This window comes from Balearica regulorum, chromosome 10, assembly GCF_011004875.1.
Source record: "Balearica regulorum gibbericeps isolate bBalReg1 chromosome 10, bBalReg1.pri, whole genome shotgun sequence".
In the NCBI taxonomy this organism is placed as follows: Eukaryota; Metazoa; Chordata; class Aves; order Gruiformes; family Gruidae; genus Balearica; species Balearica regulorum.
The window spans coordinates 5,342,298-5,360,833 of record NC_046193.1 but is presented as its reverse complement, the minus strand read 5'-3'; the positions used below and the strand labels follow the sequence as shown (position 1 = coordinate 5,360,833).

Genomic DNA, 18,536 nt, shown 5'->3' with positions numbered 1-18,536 from the left:
CAATAAAAATTGAGCTAATGATTGAGGATAAAAATTGGGATTTTCAGGGCAAAACAGTGTTTTTGCATGCAGCCAGAATTGCTTATGTGAAAATCTACATATCCATACCAGTATGAAAAACAGTGACAGGAATGTCACTGAAGTTATGAAATTGTAATCGTTCTTCCATGTTTATTGTTCTTGGTGGGTCCACATAGCTTAGCTGTTTTTAAAGCCTGGCATGAAGAGCTGTGGAAACTTGGTCTTTAGTGCATGAATCCAGGATCGTGACTTTCTTTTTACTATTAAAATTGAGTAGGTCTTATACTACTTCAGTGGCTTGGCAGCTGATTATTAACGTCTGGGTGATAATTTTTTTCCCTCAAAATTCCCCACTTTTTTAGTTCTTAGGGCAAACTAGGGAGGTTCTATAGCGTACAAAACATGTATTTGTGTATGTGATTGAGTGACAAAGAAAAAATTAATTTTATGAGATCAGGGTGCAACCTGCCCACTAGTTGGGCTGTATTAATTTACTATAAAGTTGCATTCAACTGTAATGCTGAGGTCCAACAGATGCAATAAGGAAAACTGTGTTTTGACCTGTGTGTCTCGTGCTTGGCTTCTTTTGGAATTTTTTTTTTTTTAAACTGCTCCTACTCATCATACTTCAGCATTAAAAATGAGAGTGGTTTCGGAATGTTCTGTTATAAATAAAGCAAATATGCACCCAGCATCGTGACATAATGTTAACGTGGCTTTGGATTCTGAAATTCTACATACTACGTTGTCTTACATGTAACCTCACTGTGACTTCTTTCATATTTACTCACATTTATGGATTTGTTTAAGCTTATTCGGCCTGGTTTTCGAAAAGTGTTTGACATGCAGAGGTGACCTAAAGCAGTAGATAACTGTAGGTACTTATAGCTCAGAAAAAAAAAATCAGGCACCACAAATTAAAACACAGGTTCAAAAAATAATGTTGCCTTTGTTCTGTCTCTTTTTATTCCAGCCCACTGAACTTGCTTGGTTCAGTCCGACACTCATCATCCTCTCTGTCGTCCCACACCTCCAGTGAAACAGGAAACCTGGTTATCCTAACAGACAGTTCTGTGGGGGAGACTGCCGAGGATATGTACCACATGCAGGTACAGCCCCAGCACAGCCAGGAGCAGTTGTCAGAAACAGCACTGATCATGCTCTGGAGGGTGATGCTTAGGAGGAGTACACTTTACCTACACACACACTTGGATCTGTCCTGTGGTATTTTTCTCAAAGAACTGAACAGGTAGAATCTAACACTGTTGGAGAAAGATGACAGAGTAATTCACCTGGGTTTACTTTGGGAAGAAATCTGTATTTGTACAGTGAAAGTTGCTACTGTGGTCCGAGATCATACTGTTCCTTTCATAAAGTAAGATTTTAGTGGGCATGTTACTTATCTGACCTGTTCAACAAATGCAGCTAGTATTGCTCTTGGTTTGTGGGAGGGTGAAATGAGTCCCACAGTCCTGAGTGCAGATTAATAGTGGCCTGCACTGAAGCTCTTTCCTAGACAGAGGCTGCACTGGGTGATCTGAGACAGGTAAATATCTAATGCGCTGATCCACTCGGTTCTCTCTTGATGATTTCTGATCCTCCTGCAGCTTGTTTACCCTAACTCCAGGTACCAAGGCTCAGTCACCAACGTCTCTGTTTTATCCTCGTCCCAGGCTAGCCCTTCCACCTCAAGCCTGAGCTCTACTCACTCGGCACCATCCCAGATGATTAACTCTGCCCCTTCCAGTGCTCGAGGTAAGAATGGATGGACCCAAATGAAGGGTTAACTGGACCTGCAGTGTCCCCTAAACCTGGCAACGTTGTTGACTACTTGGTGAAAGACCACCTACGCTGAAATATACCACTGTTTCTCTTTTGGAGCTGTAAATGCCTCTTCAAAAATTGTTTCTTAAAAAATGTGTTTCATTCTCCAGAAATGGATTTAATATTTTTTTTCAGCAGTATTTGGAATGTATTTCTAATACATGCTGGTTTCAGGCAGTTGAATTTCATAAGGATTTCCATTGTTCCGCCACAAAATTGTGGCAGGCAATCTAGAGGAAAACAAGAATAGTCTTTGGTAGAGTAGTTAAAAGAGAGAGATCATGAAGACAAAGGCGAAAAAATCATTTTACACATTTAATGAAATTATGGCACAAAAAAGAACTTGAGGCAGTTTAGCAGAAATGTGTGTACACAAAAGCAGATATATACAATGAGTGTTGAAGGATATGAATTTTAAGTACTGTGGTTAAAGGGCTTCCCTGCTGGGAAATTCTTGAAGAAAGGAAAAATGTAAAAACAGACTCTAGGGGTACTCATATTGCCTTTGCTGTTACAGTAGCTGGTCTTGATATTGCTAATCATTTTCTTCCCAAGCCTCAGAACTGAAGCAAAGCCACTCCGTGCAATCTCCTGAATTTGCTAATTTCTATTCAAGTGGGTTTCTTTCCTCTCATTTTGGATTCTCAGTTGCAGGTTCACAAATTTCTACACCTCTTTTCACAGGCGTCTGAAGAAGGTATCCAGGATATAGTCAGAGATAGAGGCCGACATTTAAATCTTACCCCTTGTTCCCATACAGGGAACTGTATGTCTCCTTAGGGGCAGAGAATACAGAGAAGGGGCCTTTCTCTCTGGCCACCTTGGGGCTTTTTTGCTCAATCTTGCAGTAAAATCTTAATTGACTGACTGTTGTTATGACACAGATGCATCAAAGTGATTTAACTGAAGAATCAGATGTCATAGGAAGGTGAGAAGTGGACATCTTCAGATAAAGGCAAATAGCTTCACTAATTACCAAGGACTGGAAGGAAAATAATGACAATTCAAATAGTAAAGTAACCAGATGTTAACTGGCATAACAGGAGAGATGGAACTGAGTAGAGGGCTACCAGGTCAGGAAGATGTCCTTAAATGGATGTGCTTCAGCTGGCATGTGAGGCCTGAATCTTCTGGGGGATCTGAGGGGTTTTGGTGTTTCTAGTGTTTCAGTCTATTTTCCACTTTGAAAGTCCAGTGCTCACAGTGACAGGCTGTGCCAGTCTTTCTGAGCTTGATGACTTCATAGCATCACCAGCTTCCCTCTTTACTGTATTCTTTGCTGTTGCTTAGAAACCAAAGTGATGAATGCTACAAAGGGTATGGTGCTGATGGATGAGCCAACAGCACCTCCCAGAGATGAGAACTAGACAGTGTAAATGACCACAAATGAGGAAACAATAAGAAAGTAACGGTTTTGGAAAATACTTCAATATATATCTATTTTATTCTTCACTCTTACTAACATGTTTTGATGGCCTATGATACAACATTTCTTCTCTGCTAGTTTTGTTCACTTTTAAGTTAGGTGAGCACAGCATTCAGACATTACCCACGGATTATGGGATTTCACTTCTAGTAAAGTTCCAAGTGCTCTCTGTGGTTCACAGTGTGCAAGTCACTGTTCTGGTTATTACGACACCGCTGTCTGGAATGGAGTTGTTCATAATGAGACAAAGCACTTACGCTTAAGTTCCACTGTGGTAATACAGCTTTGTTTTTCTCCTTGGTGATTTTTCTTTTTGCTTTGTTTTTTAATTGGGTGAATTTGATGCTTGTGAAATTGAGAAACCAGTATCACTGGCTGGAGCAAGGTACTTCACAAACATTACATGCGCAGCTCTGCCAATGCACCTCTATCTTTTTTTTTTTTCTTTTTTTTTTTGGTATTTATTTATATTCTTTTTAATTTAGTGCTGGTGAAAGGTGCTGGATTGACAACACTGGAGGCTGAAGCCCTCTATTTATCCACAGAACAGATACAGCATGGGCGGCAGCCGTGCAAGCTTCCCCACGCTGCCCCCACCAATGTGCCTCATCTCTGTCCTGGAGGGACCACCTCTAGAGGTGAGAGGATAGTTCAGTCACCATGACCCATCCAATCCTTGGCCTTTCTGCTGAGACTGCCAACAAAGCTACGATAGTCATGATGCTACAGTTAACCACTTTTCAAATGGGAAGTATATGAAGGCCAACAATTCACTTTGTACAGGCCACTTAAATTTATCAACTTAGCAGCTTTGTCACCTGTAGCTTTAACCTGAGTATGGTTATCTAGGATTTCTAGGGGTTTGTCAGATGTTTAAGTGGTTCTCTCATTGATTCAAACATTAATGTAGAGGTAAAAAACTGCTGTCCCATTATCCAAATATTTATAGCACCTTCTCTGTTTAACTGCTGAGTCCTTTCTGGAGCTCAGCTACTCGCACTGTTCTGATGGGTATCTTTATAATATAGATTAGTTCCATTAGTGACCAAAGGAAGCCATGGCCATTTGTATTAAGAATCCCACAGGAATTTAAATCTTATTTCCAATTCTTCACTTCCAAAAAATGACCCTTTCATTGACATTTAAAACAGCAACACAAGCGAATTATTTGGCTTGTCCAAAGGAAATAATAAAACCACTAATCCAACATTTTGTTTAAAAGATAGTCATTAAGACAGTAATTAATTTGATCATATCACTGAACAGCAAATTAAAGCAGCAAACCTTATGCTAATTATAATATGCACAAGTTAGAGCAAAAGTCTTAAATAGAACTGTAATCGGAATACAGTAAGAATTTTCTAATTCTGTTGGTAAAGATAAAGACTAGGTACTCTATTTTTCAGATTAACTGTATGTATCTTTCAGTTTTCACCTGGCTTGGCCCTTGTGTAGCTTCTTCCCTATCAAGAAATCAACAGTGTTGTATGGAGGATCAATAAGAAATTCAGAGTTTGTTTTGCCTTCGTTTGAGGTGACTCATGAGGCACTGCTCTAACCTTACTAGAGTTGAATTATGTAAACTGATGTTCATTAAGCAGAAATTGTAATGCAAAAAGGCCTGGAAAGAGCTAGGAGTGGGTTAGGTTTTTTCAGTAATTTCATTTAAAAGATGTATGCGACTCCTCCCATGCACTCTAAAAGCAACTCGCACTTGACACTAAGGCATCCCTACTGCTTCCTCAACACAGCCCCCTTCTTAAGGTGTAGAAAATGAGTGCCAGTGTCTTACTCAGTACTTTGCAAGAACCCATATACTTACATTAAAAACTTCCTTCTTAAACCAAAAAAAGTTGTATTTTGGTGCAGGAGTGAACTGTTTTCACGATCATAATGAAAGTGATGAGTCAGGAGAAAAGATTCATTGAGTTTGGAATTTAAATACATTAATTTTCAGTTTCGTTCCTTAAAACTAGTATTTTTCACAAGTGGATTAACATTTTCATAATTAAAAAAGAAAAACTACCTCTGGCTTCAGCAGAGGTTTTCCTTTCTCATTAATAGTACATACAGTGTACCAAGCTACAAGCTAAAAGAAATAGGCCCTGATACATGCCGCAGCATCTTATGTGGCCACTGGCTGCTCTGGAAGCTTTTAAAGCTTTACTTTTTTTTTAATTTTGCCAGTCCCTGAAAAGAGCCATGGTGATTGTGCTCTCTGTCCAAAGAAGCAGGCCTGATTATTATTAAAAGCTTCAGCTATAGCCACTCCTTTTGTGGCCCACAATTCAGAGGTATCAGTACTTAATTTTATTTGCGGACTGGATAGTTGACATAACCTGTTACAATCTTTATAGCTATATAGTTATTTACAAATTTAGGGCACCAAACAGCAGAGCTGTTTCATAAACTAGATTCGGCCACCATACATGTGGGATCTTTCAGGTCATGCAATGCAAGGTCTGTGGAAACTATAATCCCGTATCAACTGATGGCACATAGAGGTAGTTTACATCTTGGATATAAAAGAATAAGGATGACAAGATAAATAAAAGGGAGAAGTTTACAGTGTAGGTTGTGCTGTGATGTAGTTCTGGGCACACCTAAAAGTTCAGCATCCTTGCATTTGTCATGCAGAAACAGGACTACCTGTGATGTAAAAGAGACTCAGCATAAAGCGTTAACACTGTGTTTTCGAAGCTGATGTTACATATAAGAGCAAGTAATGTTGTCCAATTATGTTTCTGTTTTATGTCTGGGGAGAAAATGAGTTCGGAACTAGAATGCAGATACTCTGCGGCTGTTCATGTCGGGGTGGGGGCGTAGATTAATCTGGGATCTGCCACCCCTGATGGAATTGTTGCAATTGTAGGACCTTATCCTGCATTCTGCTGGACACATTGTTCCTTCCACTGTGTGCTGAATATCAGTCCCCAAAACTGCATGTTTGCTTTTGCTGGGGTAAAAGCTGCATTAACCAGCACCAATGCCTTTGCTCATATGTTGGAGTGCTGTTCAGGTAATGTGTGTGGTTGTGGAAAGTTTGCAAAAGGGGGCATGTATTCCCCAAAAGCCGGCATGGCTCTGTAATGCGCTGTGTGCTGCCATCTGTTAAGTGCGTGTTTGTGACGCAATGAAATGATCAGTGCAAATTAAAGCTCACTCCAGCAGCTTCAGAACATCAATTCCTGCTTAATATTGTGCATCCCAAGGGATGCGTGTATCAGTAGTGTCAGACTTTAGGAAGTCACTAACAGGAATCATTCTTCTGGCAAGTTTATTGTCAGCTGTTGCATATCAGAGGGCATATTGTTATGTGGCACTTATCTCAAAGGACATGAGTCCCAAATAATTCCATACACCAGGAAGCTGTTTACACCCCAATATCTTAAATGACAACTATACAGATAACTAATAGTTAAGTATATTCCTACTATAGAACTCTAAGCATTGGTAAACATCCTCTTGTCATAAAGCAGCTCAGTATACCAACACACTCAGTAGTAATCACACATTACCCAGCAGCATTATAAGCAAAGTGCCACCCATGTTTAAAGAAAATTCTGTTTATTACTGGGTTTTGTTTTGCTTTAACAAAGCAGCAGCTTACCAAGGTATTGCCAACTAAATGGCAACACCTCAGACTCTCTCTACCAGAACTGAGGAATGAAGTAGCTTCCTGTAGGTTCCTGCTTTAACTGAATAGCGTGTCTCAAGCTTTTATCCCTTTCTTCTACATTCAGTCCTAAAACGCGCAATTTTACGGAATTTCTGTAACCCTACAATACTTTATGAGGCGAGGGAGCCTTAGGCACTGTACAGCACAGCTACAGCTGATTCCACGCAGATGCCCACTTTGGTTGGTTGAAGAGGAAGCACTTTGCAACATACAACTAGGGACACATACATCTTATACACCTTATGTGGTATGTCCTTAATTGTATATAACAAGCCAGTTCTTATTTCATCCTCGTGCTATGCACCTCACCAACAGTTAGCTGCTTAGTGGGCTCAGCACCATGTTTTCTTGAGTCCCGTAAGATCATCCGTCTGAACAAATTGCAAAGGAGGACTAGATCGCTGGGCATGCGGAGACATGGCTGTTGTTTGTCACGTGTACGTGATTATTCTCACTTGTTTACAGGCTCTCCCTCTCTACCAGATAAGTACCGCCACTCTCGGGAGATGATGATGTTGCTGCCAGCCCATCGGGACCGACCTAGCAGCGCCATGTATCCTGCCGCTATCATGGAAAACGGACAGGTAGCAGATCTAATTTCTTTTATGTCAGTTCAACCAGCTGAAACTGTGACTTTATTTTTACTATTTTTCACCACTTCAAAGCTTCTCTCTTTATTTTTGGAAAGTACAACAACATACTTAGGATCACTTTCAGAGACAACGCAGAACTTTTCATATTAATCACTTCCTAGAGCCACTCACTTTTGGTAGTCAAGTGATACAAATTGTAATGACTGTTAAACTTGCAGATATGCAGTGTGAAAATGGACTCTTCTTACTTCCCAGCTTTATCCTATGAGCCCTGGTTTGCTGCAAGTAGTCATGCCATTTTATTTATTCATTTTTCTAGAACTATGGCCATCCTGCAGTCTAGCCTCAAAGTTGATTCTAAATAGCTTTACAGTGATTTCCAGAGGTATCAAAAAACCACAAGAGGCTGAAATAATATACTGATACAAGGTCTCCAAACAATCTGTGCCCGTATCTACTACATTCTCTGGACAAATTGAGAAATTCAGGGTGTGCCTACATGTAAATGTTTTAATCTGGCCCTTGCATGCACTTTCGAAGGGAATCTCCTGATCATGCCCACTTACCACATTTCAATTCACACCATAGAACTGCCTCAGAGCACGCAAACTCAAGTCTTTCAAATGAAACCAAAGCAAAAGGTAAGCTCTAGAAGGGCACATGATGCATTCAAGCTGATAACTGGATCAAGATCAGGCTAGAGCTAGTTTGAAATCATTCCTCCAGAGAACACAAGCAGCACAAACTGTGGGGCCTCAGCACTGTTACACTCTAGAGATCCACTAGTATTGCACTGCAGTACTCGCTGATGTAGACGCAGCCTAAGGTTCCCGTGACTTTTTTAGTTAACTTTCTTTGTTTAACAGTGGCAGACATAAAGCCCCGCAGGGTTCTGCACCAGCTGTTCTGTAACTCTGTAACTTTTTTTTTTTACTTTTCTCTGCTAACTTTCCTCTCCCTTAGCCTCCAAATTTCCAGCGCGCCTTGATCCAGCAAATGATTGGGCCATGCAAACCTTGCAGTGATCCCAACCTGTCTGTGGCTGAGAAAGGTACTCTTTTTTCCTAATTAGCATGCATGCTTTCTAAAATATTACTCTGGTCATGCTAAAGCAAGTAACGAATGAGCTTCTACATTTCCTGGCAGATTGCATTCTCTCACATTTTTTTAATTAACAGTTTAATTAACTGGGCCTTCTGCCAACCTATAGTCCATTTCAGATCATTCACAGAAGGGTAGAGTTGGACAAACCTCTTTATTTCAGAAAGCTTTCTGAGTTTAGCATTTTATTATTGAAACAAATCCTGCAGCCTCTATCAAGCAAAACTTGCAAAGCAGCAATTGAAAAGTTATCTGAAAGAAGAGTGCAACATTTGGACCATATTTTTAAAGAATGAGATATATATTTCTTTTTTGAATATGCATTTATTGTTCAAAATATTAACATTTCTTGCAATCCCTCTCTGAAGTACTTTTATATTTATTAATCATTAGGAATGTATGCTTTTGAAATCACGCTTTGAAAAAAAACAAACAGCCAGAGCCCTTGCAGAAAAAACCATGAAAGGAGAGAAAGAATTTGTTTGGTGTAACAGAAAAGGAGGAGTTTGCAAAAGGGGTGCCATGGACAAAGCGATGGGCTCAAAAAATGATCTGCAAGGCAGCATTCTGAAAAAGCAGAAGTGGGAAAAATTCATGAGTCAAAATCTGAAACAAGGAGGCTGCCTTAAGCAAGCAACAGTCATATGTATGGCCAGGAAAAAATGGTATCTGAAAAGATTTTTAAGGCCAGGAAAGACCATCGCAATTCTCTAGTCTGACCTACATGATGCACTCCATTAGACTTTTATCACTATTTTTGTTTCAGTAGCTGTGCCTGAACTAAATTGTATCTTTTTGGAAAAAAAAAAAAAAAAATCTAATTTCTAGTAAATCAGAATACACCACTTTAGCGATGTGATAGCCTTGCAGAGTGGCCCAGCCTGAAACCAAAAGCCAATGTACAGTTCTGAATACATGGCAGAATGATGACTTGTTGACAACAGAGAGTTAAGACTAGGGGGGTGAGCAATTAAGAGCTCCATCTTAGCCATGGTAGTCTGAACTGAAAATATCACAGAGGTGGTGAGATCTTTATACTGGACAGGAGAAAAATCTGGAAGAGGAAGATAGATAAATATTTATTACCTGTCTATAAAAATTCTTAAATTTGTGTTTGTGGGTGATATTACGCAAGAGTATACTATACAGCACACAAAAAAAGGGAAAGACAGAATCCCCTCCAGAGGCCCAAAGGAGCCATGAAAGACACAGATGATGTTCAGTAATTGCTCTTAGGGGATGGTGTGATGGTAATCCTAGCTCTTTGGCCAGGTTGGTAGCATAAATGCAGTTACAGGTATTTTTTGCAGCCCTTGAACCCTCCTCATTCTCTGTAAGTCAGGATGCCATCTGCCTTGGTTTTTTGTTAACAGTCATGCCCTGTGATTTACCCATCCTCTTTCTTGCCATGTCAGAAGCTCTGCTCAGTAATTCTCATTGACAGCAGGGTGACTGACATCAGTCGCCCAGAGCAGAATGGTTCAAATGCAGCTTCCCTGCTAATTAAACTTGGCCATCAAGCCACTGAACACTGTTCTGGAGAGAGAGAGAGATGGGCTAGGACAGAGCAGTAGGAACTCCCTGGGTAGGTTCCTCCCTGAAACAGTTTGGATAAAACACTGGGTTTAACAGGCAGCAGCCATTCTCAAAAATCATCTGACCTCAGGATGATTTCCAGCACTCATAAAGGCTGTGAATGAGGGAACACTGAGAAAGTATAAATGGATTATGCACTGGAATACCATGTTCTATTCTTCACATTCTTCTTCTGCATCTAGTTGTTTAAAAAACAAAACACAACAATTCTTTTACAGGCCAACCAAATCAGGTTTTATTCTGTCCTTTTCACTTGATGCTGGTGTATTGTAGGAGAGACTAGCGTGGCTGGCATTGTTATGCATCTTGTCCCTCTTTTGACCTTTTGACACCAATTGCAGTACTGCAACTTAGAGCATTCTGGTTTGTGTATAGCATGACCAGGGGTGCTGAGAAAATTAATCTGAAGCCACATTACCTGTGTTGAGATGTATCCCTTGGTTTGAACTTGTTCTCTGTCAAGATTCTTTGTATCTTCTTTGTATGCCTTTCTCAGTTTGAGAGCATCTCTTTAAAAACAACATTTACTTTTATATTTTTATAGGTTTTGTTCCATCTTACAAAGCTGTCACTTTGTGAGGTTGGTTTTTTTTTTTCACTTTAGGGAATTTTAGGTCTTGGAGAGCCTGTGTTCATGATAACTCATGAACTAAGGAGGAAAAAAAAAAAAAAAAACCCAGAGAAACCTTTCAGTCATTTTAGAAATGAAATGCACCAAAAATGGCTACAGGCATTTTAACTAAGGAAGAAATCCTCTTCAGGTGTCAAACTCCATGTTTATTTCTCCTGGCTTCCATTTTCCAAACTGAAGATGGGAAAAGCTATTTTCATCTCAGTTTTCTTTGGTAGGCTCACTGAATTACTTTTTCTTTGCTAATCTGAAGAAATAGCTTATTTGTTTTTAAATAAACATACATTTATTGCACATCTGTCTTCTCAGAATGAATCAAGTCTTGCGGTGTGTTTGGAAGAAAGGAGGGTGCATTTTAATAATGTTTAAGGACAGAATTCTCAAGATCTTGAAAAATATTCATGTTAGAAAGCAGCAGCTTTTATTTCTATGAAAAACCAAAGTCATGAAGATCATACTCTCCCTCTTTTTCCTAACAAATACTTGGATCTCTTAAGGTGACTTTATAATACAAGGAGTCTAAACTTCCATCTTCAAATACTTTGTCATCAAAACTTTTTATCAACTCTGTAGCATAGTAAACTGGGTCTTTGAGTTGTGATTTCTCTTGTACCAGTGAGGTGTAATTTCCCTTATGTCCTTTATTCGGACACTTCTTCGCTTAGCCACTGTAGTGCAGCAACAGGCCTTCCTGTGTTTCACGAGGGTTCTGCCACATGTTCCCTTCTGCTCTGTCATCATTTACCACCAAGCAGAACAGCTCACAACTTGAGATCTAGCTGCCATTCCATCAGTGAGATTTCATTTTTACTCACTAGTTTGAAAAAACAGAAAACAAAAAACCACCAACAAAAACCACACCCTAGCAGAGTTCTACTGCTCTTCAAATTTGCTACAAATGAGCCAATAGGGTCACTGAGGGGCATTGGGCAGACTAACACTACAACCACCTAACTCTTGCTTCCTTAACAAAGCAACCTATAAACTTAACATACTGTAGACTAGACAGTGTCTTTGTACGCCTTCAATCCTACCATTCACCAAGTCCCTAGAATCTGTCTCTCTACTGCTAAAAAGCACACAGGAAAGCCAGTCCTTCTGGCCCCACAAACTCCCTGTTATGTTACCCAAGATAAATCTGTTTCAATCCTTCAGCTGTGCCAGCAGCGCCCAGTAGCTGGAGCCTAGACAGCGGAACCAGAGAGGCCCTGCCATTCCTGTCTGCCCACGTTGGGAGCATCTTGGCCCCACCAGTACCTCCCCGAAGCCTGCCCCATGGTAAGGAAATGCCCAGCAGGCCCGCTGCATAATGTCTCTAGTCACGCACAGATAAATCTAGACCACCTGAAAGCTGATCTTAGCTCTTTTTTTTTTTTTTTCCATATTAAAAAAGAGAAACAAAAACCCAAAGTCTTTCCTGGTATGCTAGGTTAGCACTGAACAAAGTTTTCTTTTTTTTTTTTTTCCAAAAAATCTTCAAATTTTTTACAGTTCTTATAGTAATATGAAGTGTGTATTTTGGGACTAGAATTAAGTGTGCCAGTGTTGAAGCTTGGCTTCTTGCCAATGACCATCTTCAGCAGTAATTTAAACCTACAAAGCTATTAAATGAAACTTCAAATGTTCCTTATTTATGAGCCTGTTGCCTTGCCATGAGATCCTTGATAAAAGGGGTGGGTGGACATCTATCACTGCATTTCTCATTAGCATTTTGTGATGTAACACACACACTCCACAATATCTATCAGAAAGGAAGCCCTAGGCTGGAGTGGAGTTACCAGCCTTTGGAGCTGTAACTGGCATTACAGAGCCTACAACCCCAGCTCTTTCACTGCAGTAAGGCAGCACAAGTCTGCATTTCTGATGCTTGTCTCATTCCAGGACACTACTCACTGCACTTTGATGCCTTCCATCACCAGCTCAGTGATGCTCCTCCGGCACTGCCTGCACGAACGTTGCGAAAGGTAAAAAGGAAGTGGCAGGAGAGCGGAGAGGGATGTACAAGTAAAATAATAGGCTCCTGAAGGAACTCTGCCTCTTCCACTACCAGCAAGCAGCTTTTGAATACAGAAACACACTATTTTTAACATGCTAGTAACCTACACATGAGAAAATCCACTGCAAGCTCATAATCTATTCCAGAGTTGAATTCCGTAGAAATAACTTCCATGTGTTGTAGGCCCTTCCACTTCCCTTCTTTGCATCATAGTCATGGAATGACCTGGGTTGGAAGGGACCTTAAAGCTCATTTAGTTCCAACCCCCTGCCATGGTTCCAACCCTCCACTAGCCCAGGTTGCCCAAAGCCCCATCCAACCTGGTCTTAAACACTTCCAGGGATGGGGCACCCACAGTTTCTCTGGGCAACCTGTGCCAGTGCCTCACCACCCTCACAGGGAAGAATTTCTTCCCAATATCTAACCTAAATCTGCCCTCTTAAAAGTTTAAAGCCATTACCCCTTTTCCTGTCACTACATGCCCTCATAAACAATCCCTCTCCAGCTCTCACATCATATCCTGTGATTTCAGGCACACTGATTATCACCTCAACTACAGTTTCTTTAACAGCTCTGGTGTTTTTAAATGCACTTGTCTGCCCACAAGAGGTACTTCCATACAAGTCAGGGGAGTGCACACATAAACCAATAATCATTAACATTTTGAACACAAATGGGACTGCAACCACTGTTAACGTCACTGTCAAAAGCTGAAACCTGGAACACCACACAAGATGCAGTGTTTCCTCCTTTGACAATTTTAACCTGGTTTTTGGTTTGTTTTTTTTCCTCCTAACAGTCCCCTCTTCATCCTATCCCTGCATCACCCACCAGTCCACAGTCTGGTCTAGATGGAAGTAACTCCACTTTATCAGGCAGTGCCAGCAGTGGTGTCTCTTCCTTGAGCGAGAGTAATTTTGGACATTCTTCTGAACCACCTCCTCGCACAGATACCATGGATTCTGTCCCCAGCCAGGCCTGGAACACCGATGAAGATCTAGAGACACCCTACCTCCCTGTCAGGTACAGTCTCTCTGAGCCTGATGTCCTAGAGTCGCTCAAATCCCAGCCATGCCGAAGCCACTCTGCTCCATCTGGAGTCATTCCTCAGGACACCATGGACCCTCCTGCTCTACCCCCCAAACCTTACCACTCCCGGCTGCCAAACATGGAGAACGAGGAGGGGATGATAATTGAAGATGACGACAAACACCGCCCATTGCATCGTAAAGTGTCCCAACCAGTGAGTGGGGGAAAGGAAGAGCAGGCCAGGGTAGCATGGGAACATGGCATCAGTGAGCAGTAGGGACAACTCCTGGTAAGCAGCTTGCATCATCATTCCAGGTCTGACTACAAAGGAGAGAGATAAGGACTCGGAGAACAGCAAACCAATTTTCTACTGCCGCAAGTTTATGTCTGGAGCCCAAAAAAGCAACTGGGCCAGCATGGGTGGTTGCTGCTTTCCTTTTTAATTTCTTTTTACACCTTTCTGTTACATTTTTTAACTTTCTGTGCAGTGGACAGTTTATTCCTTCTGCAGTTTCTTAACCACATCATATGGCACACAGGCCATAGAGGCTCGCAGAAGCTGAAAAATAGTTTTAAGTGGAGGGGGAAAAAGGGGGGAATGGCAAGTTGATTTTGAAACTGCTTTCCTCCCAGTTCTGAGACGCACATTGAGTAGAAGCAGTTGCACTAGGGACGTATTTCTTTGCTGTATAGAAGTGAAAGCTCATTGCTGAAATCAGGGATTCTATGAACTGTCAGGCTGGAAGGTGCGTGAGCTGCAGGTAGTGGAAAGATGGCAATTCTAAGAAGAAATTGGCTCTTTTGAGAGCAGGATTGTACATATCTGTGCAGTGATCTCCCTGCATTGGTTCATAGGTGCTGAGGCAATCTAACCAGTGCATCAGCACTGGTTTCCAAGATACCATTTCCAACAAACTCTGCCTCCTTTGATTTTTTTATGTACTGTTTGATTTCTTAAATTTTGCTTTCACTGGCTAAACCAACCTGCTTTCTCATTGGAATCATATGCTATTCATCTGTGCTGCAGGATGACAGGAGGTTAGTAGCCATTGGAGCTGCAACCTAATTGTAGGCCTTTCCCATGCCCAACTTTGGGCAGGCTGTTGACACCAGCATTTCTATTTCAGTTTTTTTTTTTTAAAAAAAAAAGGAAAAACCACAACTAAATTGAGTTTTTCATGCCCCAGCTGGTTGATGACCCAGCCAGTAAAGAAAAGGTGGCTTAAATGCATCACCATATCCCACAATCCTTGCCTCAGGGCTGACCATCACAATTCTCACCAACCTCCATCACCCAGGAGCTGAGATTCATTCCCTGTTAGCATAACATCCTCTCCTTCCAAAAAACTCACTGCAGCTGGTGTGCAGAAGAATCTCCATCTCTCACAGTAGACAGAAAATACTAAGATTCAAGAAATGCCCAATATATAGTGTACACCCTAGAGTCAGGGATCTTAAAGGCAACCTGTAAAGAAGAAATGTTTGTTTCCTCTTTTGCTTCTTTAGAATGTATAAAGAAGCACTAAGAGCTTCTTCTCCCTTCTGGAAGGTTGATTTATTTTCTCCTCAGGCAGCAATACAGCCTTTCCCACCCCTCCGCCTTTTTTTTTTTTTTTTTATATTGACCAGCTCCAGAAAGGGCTGGAGAATGTTTAAAAAAAAAAACAAAAAAAACCACACACACCCAAAAAAACCCCAAGAAACAGAACCATGCAGAGGTGAAGACAGTACAAGTGTAAGAACATAAAACAAGCCTTTTAATCAGTATTTGCTTAGTTCAGTACATGACAAACCAGGAAAAAATTCTGTGAGTTATAAAGCCAAGAGCTGTTCTTTGAAAAGAACACTAAGAAATCTTTTATTCCTATTTTCAATATTTTTCAAGAAACTTTCAATCAAGAGAGTACCAAATATTTAATGTTTTTTAGATAAACAAGCAATGGTCCTTCCACCTACTATGCCCACACACATTTTAGCCTTCCTTATAACCCTTTCCACCTGCAGATTACAAAGCACACTCCAGAGGATGGTAACAGATCACCCTCTTTCTTACCACTGAAAAAGCTGAAGCACACTCAACTAAGAGACTTACCTCCACCATGTAAATTGTCAGAAACGGGACTAGCACTCAACTTTCACATTCAATTCTTGCCCTAACTACTCAGTTTCTCATGCTATGAGCAGCATAAAGAAGCAAAAAAGGATATTATAAATCTTTTACAGGTCACCTTTAGCACTACCTCTAAATACAGTCACTGGGCAGAGTACATCACTTCTGAGCTCTCCTAAAGATGGTCTGTCTGTACAAAGTCTGGACTCAGCAGTTGTATGAAGGGGATTTTAAGGGGATTTGTTTATTTTCCTTCTCAAGCTCTAGCCCATGCAAAACTAGTAACTTATGGATTTGTTTCTTAAATGGCCTATTTGGCTGGAACAAAGTCTCTCTTGCTTCCTCTATTTTGTTACTAACACAGGCTGCTTGTAGTCATCATATTCTTCACAATTAAGACAATGATAATAAAACCTGGCCTGTAGTGGACATTTCATCTCTAGCAGAACAGAGAGTTTTCCAATGCTAGGACAGTCCTAAATGTTAATGAACCAAGATGGATCTCTGGTACAGACCACATGTATGAAAATTCATGTTTTCACTAAAGGTAAGTCAAGGTAATTCCTTAGAAATGAGTGTAGTATTTTCACATACAGTATTCTCCAGTCTGAGACTCTTCAAGTGAAGTTTTTACAAGAACGCTGTATTCAATTCCATCTCCCCTGCCCCCTTTTTTATTTTGGCAGGATGATTAAAAGTAGTACATGCAGTGACTTACTGAGCTTCCTTATTGGAAAAAACAAACAAACAAAAAAAAAACCAAAAACAACCAGCAGGTCTTGCAAATAAAACTTTGCAAAACCTTAATGCAACTAGCATGGGACCAAGTCCCAGTCAGCTGGAAAACCTGCCCACTGGAGCTCTAATCAGTCTCTCAAAACATATCATCCTGCTCCGATTAGAGATGTTGTACAACAGCAGTGAGTCCATTTAGGGAGTCTCGCGTTACTATGTATTTGTAAGGGTTTTAAGATCAATCAGATGATATATACAAATACCCAGTTTATGGCAGGTCCACACAGAGAAGGACAGAATAAATTGCTGAATTTACCAAATTTAAGCCTCTCTGGAGTTAAATTTCTGTTACTGTTCTGATACCTACCAAGTAGTCTGCCTCCCTTTTCAGTGCTTGCCTTAAAGGGGGCAGAAGATAGAAAGACTATTATTAAGATTAAGATTTTGTGAATGTTGGAACTAATACTTCTTGGAACTAATACTTCTCTGTAGGGTGGGGTGTCTTATAGTATAGTACAACTCCAGCATCAAGCTCAGTCCTGGAGTAGGTGGAAGCAACAGCAGTTGTTGCACTTGCCCAGCAGGATTTGAAGAGTCCTTGTATAAATCACAGCAACAGGATGTTTTGAACAGGACCTTGTCATTCTATACTTAACTCTAATTCAAACTTAATATGTACTTGCCTTATTCGGTTTTCTTTGCATAACAAAATAGCATGTGCATTCCTGAGAAAATTGGTGGAAGTCTGCTACAAATCTCTTCATTGTCAGTGTACTTGCTGGTCCCATCTGAAACAAAATTGAGAAGGAACTACAGTAGTAGAAGAAAAGCAATTAAAACAATTTCTCTGAATCCTACAAGGGTTTTTTTTCAGTGGTTGGGTTGGTTTTATTACTGTGTACAAGACTAAGATTATTTTCCTCTGCTTTTTAGCTTACCTACCCTTTTTTAGGCAAGGGATATTACATATCCCTTCTGTGGGAGAATGAGCCAAAACTGGGGAGGCTGGAGAGAGCAAGAGCCTTTGGGAAACAAATTATGTGATATTTAAAATTTCCTCTGATCATGCTTCTTTGTAAATACCCCCATTTGAATGCTGTGTATTTGTACAGGAAATTGAGCAAAAAATGTATAGATTGTGATGTCTGACTGGTATTCTGCCCTGTAAATGTGTTTTTAACCTCTGGCATTCTGTGCTTATTTAAAAAAGGCAAAAACCTCTAACCACTTCTCTTTTGTGTATTCATGTTTAAAATAAAATGAAAACAGCTATCTTATCTATAATAGAAATCAAATTTAAAAGGAAAAAAAATAATTTGTACAAGTGTCCTAAAGGTACTTCATTGTATATATTGTGATAGCATGTTTCCAGAACCAACAAATAAGTGGTGTGAATTTTAGATGTAAATATCTGCCGTTTGTTTTGGGTTTCTTTCCCTTACCCATTCACTCGACTGCTGTGATGTGGAATTAAAGATTAATACCTGATATTAAAACTGTACAGCTGTATGTTCATTGCTGTCCTCCAGACAAGGTTATCCTCGGGCTGCTCCTAACATTCACAAGGTATGCGGAAACAGCCATTGCTTCCCACTGTTGTGTGAATGAGGAGAATGAGGGGCAACCAAAAGGACCTTGTGGCTCTGTGGTGAGCTAACAGCTTCTACCTTCTTCCCGTAGCTGACAGTATACTATTTAATATCAACTTCTTAAAGCAAGCATCAGGCATATCCACCAGCCAGTCTAGTCAATCAGGTAGATCTATGTGACATGTGCAACAGCCCAAGACACCTGC

At 40.5% G+C, this 18,536-nt stretch overlaps 1 protein-coding gene across 17 annotated transcripts in view; it reads left to right on the top strand.

Moving 5' to 3' along the window:
- Window positions 1-18,237, top strand: part of DOCK3 (dedicator of cytokinesis 3) — a 217,965-nt gene extending 199,728 nt beyond the window's left edge. For 7 of the 17 annotated variants that reach the window (XM_075762876.1, XM_075762869.1, XM_075762874.1 and 4 more), the window contains 8 exons: window positions 995-1,130; window positions 1,695-1,776; window positions 3,757-3,909; window positions 7,416-7,534; window positions 8,507-8,594; window positions 12,027-12,149; window positions 12,753-12,835; window positions 13,667-18,237. In XM_075762876.1, the coding sequence (XP_075618991.1) occupies window positions 995-1,130; window positions 1,695-1,776; window positions 3,757-3,909; window positions 7,416-7,534; window positions 8,507-8,594; window positions 12,027-12,149; window positions 12,753-12,835; window positions 13,667-14,173 (1,291 nt within the window). In that variant the 3' untranslated portion in view covers window positions 14,174-18,237. Of the gene's footprint in view, window positions 1-994; window positions 1,131-1,694; window positions 1,777-3,756; window positions 3,910-7,415; window positions 7,535-8,506; window positions 8,595-10,844; window positions 11,339-12,026; window positions 12,150-12,752; window positions 12,836-13,666 lie in introns of those variants that run through there. The other 10 variants (XM_075762879.1, XM_075762875.1, XM_075762883.1 and 7 more) reach the window with 8 other exon arrangements.
- Window positions 18,238-18,536: the final 299 nt, after the last annotated feature.